This window comes from Chrysemys picta, chromosome 13 (assembly GCF_011386835.1).
Source record: "Chrysemys picta bellii isolate R12L10 chromosome 13, ASM1138683v2, whole genome shotgun sequence".
Lineage (NCBI taxonomy): Eukaryota > Metazoa > Chordata > Testudines > Emydidae > Chrysemys > Chrysemys picta.
Genome location: NC_088803.1, coordinates 35,963,150 through 35,977,221, shown reverse-complemented (window position 1 = coordinate 35,977,221; position 14,072 = coordinate 35,963,150). Strand labels below are relative to the sequence as shown.

Sequence of the window (14,072 nt, the reverse complement as noted above, 5' to 3'; positions counted from 1 at the left end):
TGAATACATGCAAATGAACTGGAAGGATTGTTCTTTCCATAGAGTGTAGCATAACCAACTCTTACAATTTAATTGTGAGGGTCACAATATTTGGTGTTTTTAAGAAAGCCCTTTGCTCACTGGACATGTGATTAGGTGAGAATCTCAGGTCTCATTTTTTTAAAGAAGAGTAAGTTTCTAGTTCTCATGGTTGTGAAGAAAACCTTGAAAAAGTCACCCTTAATGCTCAAAGCCAGAAGGCAGATCAAAACTCTAATGTATTTTTTTTTAAATTCCCTGATTTTTGTGCCAGTCTCAGAATGGGGCCTGGCTTATGATTTTTGAACAGTTGGGGTTGTTCACAGAATCCTAGAAGGGGGAAGCCAAACCAAACTAACAAAAAGTCCCCTTTAAGAATACATCCAAACCAACCCAGCTACCAGAGTTCCTAGTTCTCTTATTGTTTTGGGACTGAGGTAGGCTTTCTCCCTTTCCTTTGAGTGCTGGGTCAAGCGAGGAGCCACTTAACCCTCTTCATAATGCCCTTAACTCAGAGCCACCAAAGTACAGTCAGAGAAACAAAGTATCTAGGAGCCAGGCTTATGACCTGTCTACACCCTATAATAATAACCATACCCCTCTCTCACTCAGCTTCCTTTTCCTGTTTATATAGGCCAGCCCCCAGGGTGGGGCAGGGTGCTCCTTGATTGCACCCATGCAATGTTGGCTGTAAGCTTCAGACCATTCCTTAAAGAGGTAGCACACCCTGCCACAGTTTGGCAGTACTTAGAATGGGCTGGCACTGACATGCTCCCTTTATACCCCACAGAGTTTGAGAACTCATGGACCTGCTGGATTGCCAGTAAAGGGGGTCCATATGAATTTTTAAAAAGTGGGGAAACATGGACTGGCATATGTAGAGCGATGGTAGAAACCGAGGCTCTAAAAAATCATAATACAAGTAAAAAAGCAAGAATTCTGCAACTAATGTCTATGGCAGTGAGATGGTTTAAACAGCACGCCACCATACTGGCCGGACAGGTAATGGAAAAAACAGGGAAAGTAGAAGAGGCAACCCGGGCAGTAGAGCACTGGAAAGCCCAAGCTCTTTTAGCAGGGCAACAGGCAGTCCAGACTCACGATATGCTGGAGCAAATAAAGCAGGAAAATAAAAAATTGGAGACAGCTGTGGAAAACTTGCAGAAGCAAAAGTTACCGTCCCCGGGTGTTCAACGGACTTCGAGTGCTGTTACAGTGCCTGAAGTGTGGGGACAGAAATGGAAACATGGGACAATTGGAATGGATGCTGCAATGGAGACATGTGGAATGACCCAGTTGAACCATCCTCTCTTGACCCACGGGCAGGGGCTACAGCACCGCAACCGCTACCTTATGATGCAAACCAGGTTCTGGGTAAACCCTCCCCAAAACCTAGATCAATTCCAGTTAAAACAGGAGGAATGGGGGAAATGGGAGAGAAAGCTCTATCGGAGACCCTGCCCCTAACACTCCAGGTATACCCCACTTTACCCTTGATGCTACCCCACACACGGATGGCCCCCTTGCATTGAAGTTATGGGATGCAGTGGAAACTGCAATGAAAAAATTAACTGATTGTTTAAGGGAGCCATGGCCCCGCAGTAATTATGCAGAAAGGGAAAGGAATCAGGCATCCAAAAGTACATATACCCCTCACCCACCTTGCGTGAGCGGCTTAACAGCCAGGCTCGACGCTTTAAAGATTAATGAAGTAACTGCGCTAGCTGGAGCTGTCGGACCCCCCCCTTCTGAAAATTTTAATGAGTTTATGGCCTGGCTTCATAAAGGCTCGCAGTTATTAAAGGCAGTAGGAATTGACATGTTACAGGAACCAGTTTTGGTACAAACACTTTTGGGACCTCTGAACTGTCATACCCTTGGTTTTGATGACGATGTGGCGCAAATGCTTAAACGTGTGACTCAGAAGCATTTTAAGTTATCCAGTGAGTTAGCTGCCCTTAAAGGAATTGCAAGAATGTCAGGGGACGCTCCGGCCAAGCTGGCTGACAGAATTCAAACATATACTTGATTAACAGCGGGCTTTACTAACCTGGAGGATTTGAAGCAACTTGTTCTGGAGGCACTGCCTTCTGGTGTGTTAGAATGGATGAATGCTTGGTGCGAGAATGGAGGCAAAGAGGTACCTTGGGATGAGTGGATTGCAAAAGTGGAGACTGCAGTTAAACAGCAAGAAGGAACTCCTGTCAATGAGCTGCGAACTCAGTTAGGACGGTGGAAAACAGAGGGTCCTGGATACTCTCCCGGTGGCCATGGCCGGGGTTGGAGAGGTCGTGGAATGAACACGGATAGAGGTGTTAATAGAGAGAGTGAATGGGTATCGCCTGGAGTTCTGAAGCAGGAAAACTTAAACCTTAAAGGGGAGATTGAGAGGCTGCAGGCACAGCTGCAGGCATGTATGATTGGTAAGGAGTCTCAACAGGAGAAAGATAAGACAGTGACAAAGATAGCTAGGGCGACTGTCTTGGCATCTGGATTGAATGACCCAATCGCTACTGATACAGTAACATAGGACAGCCCTCTCTGCAACTCGGAATGCATTTTTCAGCAACCCATGACAATTGATGTCTGGGGGCGCCCCCACTTAAGCATCCAAGTCGGGGATGGGCTTGTAGATTTTCTATTGGACATGGGGGCTGGAATTCCCATAGTAAAAGATGACTTTGACATATATCCAGTTGGGGATTCTGTGCAGATCCAGGATATATCAGGAACTAACCAAACATATAATGTTAAAACCCTCCCTCTTCAGTTTGGTGTACATACCATTCAAGAGAAGTGCGCTATTGCAGGGAGAGAAAATCTAATTGGGGCAGAAACTATCAAACGATTGGGATTAATCCTAGATTTTCCAAATATGTGTATCAGACAAACTCTCCCTGTAACGGAAGGCACAAATGATATTAACCTGATCCCCATGGGACTGGCTACACAGACGGTAAAAGCAATAAAGCCTAAACGGCCACCCCCCACGCCAAAAGGCTGGGAAGGCTGGTGGACTGAGATTCAAACCATCTGGGCAGCGGACTCCCTAGATACGGGGAAAATGCAGACCTCTGTTACATTGGAGGGAGACATACCCCCATTCATAAAACAATACCCGATACCCAGCAAAGGAATCTTTAAGGCAAGTGATAACAGAATTGGAAAAATGAAACATAATTAGAAGGTGTTCAGCGCCTAACGCGGCACCAATTTGGCCAGTTAAAAAACCTGATGGAACATAGAGGTTAACTATTGACTATCGGGGGCTAAACAGAACTGCCAAACGGGGAGCACCAGTAGTGGCGGCTTACCCAGAATTGTTGGAGGTAGTAACCCCTGACATGAAGTGGTTCTCAGTACTTGATGTGGCAAATGGCTTTTGGAGTTTACCCTTAGACCCAGAGTCTCAATACAGAAAATCTTTTGTATTCCAAGGTATGCAATACTGCTGGAATGTTTTGCCAATGGGGTACTGTGACGCACCCGCAATCTTCCATACTGTAGTGAGAAATATGCTGGAGAAAGAGGGATTGTTACAAACGGGAAGAATAGTTCAGTATGTAGATGACATTTTAATAGTCAGTGAAACAGAGCAGGAACACAAAGTGTTAATGCGGCAGTTGCTGACTAGCTGCCAAGCCTACGGCTTAAAGATTAACCCCTCTAAATCCCAGATTAGACAGCGAGAAGTGCAGTATCTTGGAATTCGGCTCAGTACTGGGGGAAGATCTGTGGATAAGGAAAGGATGAAGTGTATTGTTAACCTCCCTATGCTGGTAGATACAAAATCTTTGCAGTCTTTTTTGGGACTCACCTAATTTTGCAGAGAATTTATGGTTGGGTATGCAGAGAAGGCAGGTCCCCTGTATGAGGTACTTAAAAGACCACAGTGGACCTGGACAGAGGAGGCAACTAATACATGGGAAAGTCTGAAAAAGGGGTTAATGGAGGCACCTACCTTGGCCGCCCCTAACAATGAATTCCCCTTTGGATTGTACCCTAGTGTTAAGAATTTCTGTATTGTTAGTATGCTTACACAGGATACTGGTGTTGGGGAAAGACCCGTTGCGTATTATAGCAGGGCATTAACAGGTCCAGAAAGCAAACTGGGAAGTTGTGAGCAAACTGCTCTTGCTGCTTACTGGACACTACAAAAAGCCCAGGCAATTATTGGAGCAAGCAAGGTGATTGTAAAAAGTCACCATGCACTGAGGAAATTACTCAGTCAGGAAAATCTGGCTAAAGGACATGTGAGAGTTGATAAAGCCATTCAATAGGTCTTTGCTCTCATGTCCAAGAATGTTCAATTAGTCCCACTAAAAGAACCGGAAATATCTACATGGGGATTGACTATAAATGGTCAAGAACATGTTTGAGAACCCCAACGGGAATCTAAGGCACACCCTGTATTTAAAGCAGCCCCAATTGACCAGGTGATTGGAAAAACCATTTGGTTTGTGGACGGTAGTTCGTATTATACTGAAGGAAAATGAGTCACTGGCTTTGCAGAGATTTGTTTAACTGGGAACATGCAAGGCGGTGAGTCATTCCAGTATCAATTGGCCAAAGGAGGAACACAGGCTGCAGAGGTGTCAGCGGTCTTGGATAGGATGAAGGACAAGCAATCCGAGCTTATAATAGGAACTAATTCTGATTATGTTTACAATGGCACCACTATTTACCTCCCATGGTGGAATAGTATGGGTTTTACGGGAACCGATGGATCGGGCATTTAAACACAAAATCCTATGGCAGCAAATAGAAAGATTGGCGAAGCAGTATAAAAAGATCCGGATGGTTAAAATAAAAGCCCATAAAAGAAAGGGTCCTTTACAGTGGGGAAATGAACAAGCAGATAAATTGGCTAAGGAGGCAGCCCTCACTGACATACTATGGGAGCCGATGCCCCGTGGCAGTAACCACCCACGCACAGGCAAAGCAGGAACAGGAAAGTGAGGAAAACAACCAAAAAGAGCTTCAGTTCTTACAGGAACTCAATACAGCAATGGATAATAGAATGCCCCTCACAGTGGCAGGGGGTTCAGCTGAAAAAAAAAAACGGAGGCCTGATCCTGGCTAAACCAGACGATGAATAGGTCCTGGTAATCCCTCAGCAGATGCAGTACCTCCTTTTAGGATGGATACATGGTTCACTTGTGGGGGGGGGGGGAGGCACCCAAAACAGGAAGAGGCACTGGAAAAGCTTAGAAAACTGGGGTGGTGACCTGGAATGAAAGAGGATTTAAATCTGCATATTTATGGCTGTTTGACATGTGCTAAGCAGGACCCTGCTAGAAGGAAAAGAAGAGGCGAGTTAATGCATCAAGCATTAAAGGGACCCCTCCAACGCTTATAGGTGGACTTTGTAGGGCCCTTGCTTATCACCCCTATAAAAAATAGATTCTTGTTTGTAATTGTGGATAGCTTTAGTAAGTGGGTAGAAGCATTTCTGACCGGAAAAGAGAATAGCTGGGCTGCAGCAAAAGTATTAATAACGGAAATTTTTCCACAATGGGGACTTCCACATAGTATTGATTCTGATAATGGCCCCGCTTTTATTGGACAGGTATACCGAAGTATGGGTAACTGGGCCGGTATTCCCCTACCGTTACACATCCCCTACCACCCTCAAGCAGGGGGACAGGTGGAAAGGATGAATACATCTCTAAAAATTGAACTGTCTAAAGTATGTAATGAACTGGGAACAAATTGGGACATGGTTCTCCCATGGGTTCTAATGAGGATCCGAGGCCGCCCAAACCGCGTGACAGGATTCAGTCCCTATGAAATACTGTTTGGAAGACCTATGCCTGGTTGGGAAAACTGGTTGTATCCTCCAGATTGGGAAACAATTACAGCACTGGCAACTACCACCTGGATGAACAGCTTTAAATATTGGTTGGGCTCAGTTCAAGGAGCAGCTGCAGCACAGCAAAAAATGAATCAGGCTTTTGATGAACATAGTGATATCAAACAATGGAAAATCGGAGACCAGGTGATGGCTAAAATTGAACCAGTTCCCAAGAAAAAATTTCCAAAGGGAGAATGGTTTGGGCCTTGGCCCATTTTAGATAAATTAGGGCCCTCTCTGTACTTGGTTAACATAAACAAACAGCCTCGATGGAAGCATGCCATGCAATTGAAGGAATATAAGGGTTAAACATGCATGTTACATGTCTGTGCTTGCTTTACAGAAAAACACACAGGATAAGTGAATAAGGTAAGCACCATGGAAACCTTCCAATTAAATAATGGAAGTTTTACAAGCTTTAATCTTAGAGCTCCATTTGCACCCCGCTTAGTATTGTATGTTGCTTGTATGTCAATTAAAACGATTTGAAGTGTCCAGACCTGTCAGACAAATGAGTGCAAAAGGACAATTTATTTGGGGTATTGGTAATATGATCACCATCTGGTGGAATGACAAGGACACTTACCTGGGTGGACTGGCTTTCTTGGTATGCTGCCGTCTTTGTCCAAGGAGGCTTCTATTTGAATAGAATACTACCAAGGTTTAATGACCCTTCATTTCTAGCTCATTGTTAGTATTGTGTCACTATGCTTTGGATTTTTCACACCTAGATGGAGGTAAAAAGACAGCAGAGAGGCAGGCAAGTCTAACAATCAATTTGGAGTTTGCAGTGTGATAAAGATACATGCAGAGAGTTCATATCCCAAACTGGGATTCATAAATTGTACACAGATTCCCCAAAACATCAGGTGGTGTTTCTGTGATACCCAATGAAGCTGCTTCTTCAGGGAGGATGTTGTGAGATGTGGCATGACCACTATCAGTGTGTTCTGCTGGGCTCTGAAGCCCTGTCTGTTTTTCACTATTTCCTTCCTCTGCCCTTCATTTGGTAACTAACTTGGATTTTCTGAGATCCCTTCTCCCTATCCTACTAACGTGTAACTCCTCACCAAGGAGTCTGCTCCTACTCAAGTTTCTGACCTCTCCTTTCTTGTTCCCAGATGGATCATCCTGGTAAATGTTGCTGGAACTCTGGTCTTGTCTATGGTACAGAAATTACTCATTAAATATATCAGAGGGGTAAATACAAGGGAGGAAGAGGAATTATTCCAGCTTAGTACTAATGTGGACACGAGAACGAATGGATATAAACTGGCCGTGAGGAAGTTCAGGCTTGAAATTAGACGAAGGTTTCTGACCGTCAGAGGGGTGAAATATTGGAACGGCCTTCCGAGGGAAACGATGGGGGCGACGGACCTGTCTGGTTTTAAGATTAAGTTAGATAAGTTCATGGAGGGAATGGTTTAATGGTAAAACATAGTAGCCAAGGAATACCAAGCAATGGTAGGTAAATAATATAATGGCTAACAGGGGTCAGGCTAGAGACTCTTGCCTAAATGCTCGGGGTCTTACTGATCGCCATATTTGGGGTCAGGAAGGAATTTTCCTCCAGGGTAGATTGGCTGAGCCTCTGGAGGTTTTTTGCCTTCCTCCACAGCATGGGGCAGGGATCACTAGCAGGAGGGTCTCTGCCAATTGAAGTCACTAAAACACAGGATTGGGGACTTCAACAGCAGAGTCCAGGGAACCGGTAGGGACGGTTTTGTGGCCTGCAGCATGCAGGGGGTCAGACCAGATGATCATAATGGTCCCTTCTGACCTTAAAGTCTATGAGTCTATGAGTCTATGACAATGGGTGTTCAGCTCTGGCTGGCTGGCCGGCCGGCCTGCCTCTCTCACGCTTTCATTTTTATACTGCTACCCATCACCCTAGTATTTCAGCACCTTCCATAAAAACATAAGAACGGCCGTACCGGGTCAGACCAAAGGTCCATCTTGCCCAGTATCCTGTCTACCGACAGTGGCCAATACCAGGTGCCCCAGAGGGAGTGAACCTAACAGGCAATGATCAAGTGAGCTATCTCCTGCCATCCATCTCCACCCTCTGACAAACAGAGGCTAGGGACACCATTCCTTACCCATGTAAAATCATTAGTGATAGTGAAGTCCCTAGTGGACTATATGTAGTTTCTGGCACTTCTCCCTTTCTGGGGTCAAGAACTGTTGGGGTAGGATGGGTTTTTCGGGTTGTTTGTGGTTTAGGGTAGGAGTTTGGAGATAAAGTGGGTGTCATTATTGTCATCTATTGTCAGCAATAGTGTCAACAGGTGCAGCTAAACCAGTTCTAAACATTGCAAAAATCTGTCTGGGGACTGGTCCTGCTTTGAGCAGCGGGTTGGACGAGATGACCTCCTGAGGTCCCTTCCAACCCTGATATTCTAGGATTCTATGGTTTGTCCTTGTACACACCTGAAGCTAAACTGTGTTCAACACTTGTTCCACTGCACCTGTCATTGACACCCACTATTGGTAATAGGTAATTGTTGTAGTGTAGCCAGGGTTGTGGGGAATAGCAGTTTCACGGGTAATTGATCTTTTGTCTTCTCCCTCCCCTCCCTCCCCCAATCCCACCCCAGTCAGTGCTACAGAAAGCTTTAAACATTTCTGGGCTATGTCATGCTATGATAGTGCAGTCTTGGCATTGCTTTGATACAAGGACACTTGAGATTGAATACCGGGAAACCTTCCCTGATGGGGAAATCTTACTGGCTGGTGGCATAGACTACCAGGTGACCTGGTGACTCAAGTCATTTAAAACTGGACTGGACAAAACAATGGGGAATAGACTGTAGGGAACAACCCTGCCCTGGCCCATAGAGGGGACGGACTGGTTGGGACCTAATGAGGCATCTCCATCTCAAATGTCTCTGGTTGTATGAGATGCTGATATGAAGGTCTAATTTAGAATAATCCTTTGGTCAGACTCCAATTCCTGCCCCCTCAGTGCTGCCAGGTGAGTGTTCACACCAGAAATAGCTTCATGCTGTGTAGCTCCCTGGTGCTCCGATCAAAAATATCTCAGTGGGGAGGAGGCGGGGGCTGGCGCTGAATAACAGAGACAATTTATATTCAGCTACTGTGAGCTCCCTCTGCCTCCTTGAATTATTAATTCAAACCCCAAAATGAACTGGAGCAGCTTGGCATCCCCCAAACCCATCCCAGGCTGGGTGATCCTTGGGCGCAGTGGTTGCCAGTGGGCAGCATTTAGCGGGCTATGACCCACCCCACCGCAAGCAGCGTAGCTCAGCTGGAGACTGCAGCCTGCATGTCACTAGTATGGATCATTTTTGGTGCCAATCATTGCCAAGAACAGAGCCGGCACTAGCCATAAGCAGACTAAGGCTGGGTCTACACTACCCGCCTGAATCGGCGGGTAGAAATCGACCTCTCGGGGATCGATCCCCGAATCGACGCTCTTACTCCACCAGCAGAGGTGGGAGTAAGCGCCATCGACAGGAAGCCGCAGAGGTCGATTTTGCCGCCGTCCCTACAGCGGGGTAAGTCGGCTGCGATACGTCGAATTCAGCTACGCTATTCGCGTAGCTGAATTTGCGTATCTTAAATCGACCCCCCCCCCGTAGTGTAGATGTAGCCTAAGCAATTGTTTAGAGCCCTAAGCAGCTCGCTTTTTTAGTATGGGGGAGGGCAAAATATTTCTCCTGAGGACCCCCAATGGGCTAGCACCGCCTCTGGCAAGAGTCAGAGTGAGAGACGAGCCGGACTCGGGGGGTGGAAGGAAATGGGGGGGGGGGGGTTGGCGGAGAGCGGAGTAACACCTGCCTGTGCAGCTTGCAAAGCTCTTTGGGCTGGGAGGGGGGCGCAGCAGCTCCACTCCTGCCCCGGCTAACGGGGGTCCCTCCTGGATTACGCCCTATCTGCCAGTCCCCGGTGCAGCGCCCCACTCCTGTGGGGTGCCCCTTTCGGGACGTCCCGCCCGGGCTGCTCCCACTCCCGAGTCCCAGGTCCCCCGTGCAGCACCGACCCCTCTCCCCGGCCTCCCCACGCGGCGCCCCGTCCCGGGTCACCTCCCCACGCCGGCTACCCGTTCCCATTGCGGGCCCCACCCCGCCTCTCCCCGGCCCGCTCCGCCCGCGCTCAGCTGCCGGCACGGCGGAGCTGCGCGGCAGCTTCGGACTGAGTCACCCCGGATCGACACGCGCCGGAGGCCGAGTCTCTGCGCCGGAGGCTGGGTAAAATCTGCGGGGAGCCGAGCGGATATCGGGGGGAGCCGCGCAGAGGCCGGAGGGATCCCACCAGGGACCCGGAGTTTCCCCCTTAGGGTAGTGACTGAGGTAGCCGCTCCTGCCCTTCCCCGAAGGGTTCTGGGGAGTCCCCCCGTCCCCCCTCAGGGACCTGGCATCCCCACCTCCCCCTCCCCCATAGGGTTCTGGGGAGCCCCACCTGCCCTGCCCCCCTTAAGGACCTGGCATCCCCACCTCCCTCATAGGGCTCTGGGGAGTCTCCCTACCCCCCCCCCCCTCAGGTCCCTGGCATCCTCACCTCAACCTTCCCCTATAGGGTTCTGGGGATCCCTCCCACAGCCCCAATTGCAAGAGGATATTTTCCTGCATCCCTCTTAAGGACTCAAGGATTCCCTTCTGCACCACCCTTAGGACGTGGGGGATTCCGCCTTGCACTGACCCCTCATGCATCTTCCCTAAGGACTCACTTGTTCCCTGGCTGCAACAACCCCCCATCTGCTTCCCCTAGAACCCTCCGCAGTAAACGGCACCCATGAAGGTGGAGGAAGTTGTCTCGGTTTCTGACACCACCAACTTCAATTTCAGCACTGCCACCACTATCCCGTGCCCGGTTAACCGGATTTTCACCCATCGCTTCCTGCCGGCCGTGTACCTCATCGTGTCCCTGCTGGGGCTGCTGGGGAATGGGCTGGGGCTGTGGAATCTCTGTGCCGGGTCCCGGAGGAACAGCTGGAACACCCTCAGCGTGCTGATGTGCAACCTAGGGGTGGCAGACCTACTCTATGTGATCACATTGCCCTTCCTGGTGACCTACTATCTCCAGGGGGACGTGTGGCTCTTTGGGAAAGGCTGCTGCAGGCTGACGCGGGCCCTCTTCCACCTCAATCTCTATGCCAGCATTGGCTTCCTGACCTGCATCAGCATCCACCGCTACCTGGGCATCGTGTACCCACTGAAGATGCTGGGTAGGTGCCAAACCCTGGGGCCCCACTTCTTCATCAGTGCCTTGGTCTGGGCATGGGTCATCATCCAGGTGGGTCCTGATTTTGGCTTCAGCAAAACGGATAGCACTGGTACACAGTGTCATGATACGACAGGACATGAGAACCTGGGCACCTATCGGCACTATGTCCTGGCTGTAACTATGACTGGCTTTGTCATCCCCTTCCTCATAATCATTGGCTGCTACTGCCATGTGGTGGTGGTCCTCTGGAGGAATGAAAACGTGGACGCAAACCTCAAGAGAAGGAGCATCAAACTGGTAGTGTTAGTGATGGTCCTGTTCTCTGTCTGCTTCCTCCCATATCACATCTTCAGGAACCTTAACTTGCTGTCCCGAAGCTGGCAACTCCAGGGGTCCTGCACCCAGACTTCAAAAAACATCTATGTCTCCTATCAGGTGACCCGGGGCCTGGCCAGCTTCAACAGTGCCCTGAACCCTCTGCTCTACCTAATGACCAGTGAGGACTGCGTGTCACGTATGAGGACCATCAGTCAAAGGTCTGGCCAGTCTCTGCGGTCTCTCTGGGAGAGGAGAACCCAGCGCCAATCAGATCAGAAGAAAACAAGCATCATTCTCTGTGAAGAATTTGAAGAGGCATGTGATGAACTCTGAATTGGTTGGTTAAAAAAATAAGAGCATAGTCTGACTAAGTATATGGCAATTTACTTGTGTGTGGTGCCCCATTCCCTGCCCCTCCAGCCGTCTGTTCTGCCTTTTTAGAGTGCAAGCACATTGGGGCCTGGACTGAGCCTCCCTCTCTGTTTGTGCAGCAGCTAGCCCAATGTGGGAGTTACTAAAAGCTATTACTAAAAAAGTGGGTACCAGCATTATAGGGCCTGGGCCCAGGGCCGGCTCCAGGCACCAGCCGAGCAAGCTTGTGCTTGGGGCGGCAGCTTGTAGGAGGCGGCATTCCGCCCAATCCTAGGGCGGCACGACCGCTTGTTGTTGTTGTTGTTGTTGTTCCGCTCCGGCTGCCCTATAGGGGGCAGCGGCATGGAGGACGAGAGCGCCCTGCAGCAAGCCCGGCAGGGCAGCCTGCGTCCTTCCCGACCAGCCGACCGGAGTGGTGCAGAGCCCTCCTGGCAGGGGACACGGCGGGAGGGGCCACGTGGCAACACCCTGCTGAAGCCCTGGCCACCCCCCTTTTCTCTCTTCCCCCGCTCCCTCCCCCCGCTAGCCGGGGCACATCTGCAGGGCAGGGAGTCCCCCTGCACCCTGGCTCCGGCCGTGCCGCAGGTTTTTTTTGCTTTGCTGTTCTGGCCGCTGCAGTTTTTTTTTTTTTTTGCTTGGGGCGGCCAGAAAGCCAGAGCCGGCCCTGCCTAGGCCAACCTGCCAAGCCCAGTTTTGTACTATATAAAAATGATGTGTGTGTGTATATATATGTATATATTCTGCTGATCCTGAAATATTTGTCAGTTTCTCCCCAAAACAGACGGTAAAACATTGTTAAACTTCAACTTTTATACTGGCCCATCAAGCTAACAACTCCCCCCTGCATTTAAGAACGCAGGTACCCCTGCCGCAAGAGCATGTGCCCTACGTCCCACTACTCTACTCGGCCGATGTGCTTCATCCTGTGAGCAGGCAGGGATTTGAAATACATTCTCTCCCTTCACCTAGGAAAGGGCATATTACTACTTACTTACCTACCTCAGAGGGCTGAGGACTGACTGTGGGCTTGTAAAGGGTTTTGAGGATGAAAAGGTCTATAGAAGCTCTGAGCAGTACAGTTATATCTCTTATTAAGTAATACGACAGCTCCTGGGTTAGTTGGTGATGGCTATATGGGTGGCAGCATGCCCCAGGCTCAGTCACAGTAGGTTATATATCTTACTGGGCAGACATGCCTTAGGTCTTCGTCTCTCCTCCAAGATTGTGCAGCTGCTGACAGCAAACTTGTCCTTTAAAGTTTCAGGAGGCTGGTGCTCTATTAGGATAATGACTGCAGAATGCCTGGAATGATGCAGAAGCTGATTACAGTGGGGAATCCTACGGAGAATTTTTCACAATCTGTAGGCATATGATTGCATTTTACAATTATTATCGTGCACCGGTCCTACACCTAAATTTTCAAAAAAGTAGGTATTCAATTGCATGCCTAATTTGAGTGCGCATGTGATGTGATTGCATTCATCGTCATAGTCATTATACATGAAAACGATCCATTATGTGTGCAAGTGGTAATTTGCAATACCAATTGCCACACTAGCACCTTCAATCATAGTAACTGCATACAGACTTTTTCTGGAAATTTTGGCCCTAAAATATTTGAAAATGTGGAAGAGATTAAAAAAATAAAGTAGACAAAGAAATATGCATGCAAAATAAGCACACAGTTACATGCCCCATCTGTGTGCACAATCTTAATAACTGTATGTTTACAAACTAGTCAGACATTTTGTTGGTCTGTCACATGCTTAAACTTGATGAAGACCTGTCCCAATATTGCATTAAATAGATGGGCATTAAATGTAACATGCCGATGATGCTGATATTTAGGAAGAGAAGACTTAAGCCCACTGCAGTACAATGCAAGCAGGAAAAAGCCAAAGAGCTGATAGCAAAAATCGTATTTTCATTGTCTCCAAAGTGGATAGATTGTTATTGCTGGCAGCAGGTGTCCTCTGCATAGTGCAGAAGCTATAGCCACAAACTGGTATTTTACCTTCTTCTCCTCTCTGTCTTTTCCAGTTCCGATGGCTTGAATATTTCAGCAATTGTTAGAACATTCAAGGACATTCAGCAGTAGGTTTTTTCAATTCTGAAGAGAGCTTTAAACAATAAGAATGATCCAGATTTGTGCAGCTGCCGGAGTGAGAGAAACTTTGCTATTTGGAAAAATGCCTGATATTTATCACATTCAGCTGCTGTAGTGTTCAGATCCTCCTTTGATATACACCAAAGAAACCATGGCTAGTTTACATACTGAGTTAATATATCATGTTAAAGAGCAAATAAATACTTAGTGCTTCCA

The 14,072-nt window shown here is 48.2% G+C and overlaps 1 protein-coding gene across 7 annotated transcripts; it reads left to right on the top strand.

The window, feature by feature from the left end:
• The first annotated feature begins 9,704 nt into the window (after positions 1-9,704).
• On the top strand, positions 9,705-14,072 carry LOC101942639 (P2Y purinoceptor 1-like). 7 transcript variants are annotated; one of them, XM_065565911.1, is made up of 3 exons: positions 9,705-10,185; positions 10,604-11,714; positions 13,790-14,072. In XM_065565911.1, exon 2 carries the CDS (start codon positions 10,628-10,630, stop codon positions 11,708-11,710), a length of 1,083 nt encoding a protein of 360 aa, XP_065421983.1. In that variant the 5' UTR covers positions 9,705-10,185; positions 10,604-10,627; the 3' UTR covers positions 11,711-11,714; positions 13,790-14,072. The 7 variants fall into 7 exon arrangements, 6 of the variants coding, with proteins under 6 accessions (XP_065421983.1, XP_023960814.1, XP_065421981.1 ...); XM_024105046.3 differs by having other exon boundaries at positions 10,556-11,714; XM_065565909.1 differs by having other exon boundaries at positions 9,705-10,083; positions 10,604-14,072.

Bases quoted from the DNA above. Each gene is read 5' to 3' on its own strand.
- LOC101942639 (XM_065565909.1), top strand. From the start codon at position 10,628: ATGAAGGTGGAGGAAGTTGTCTCGGTTTCTGACACCACCAACTTCAAT.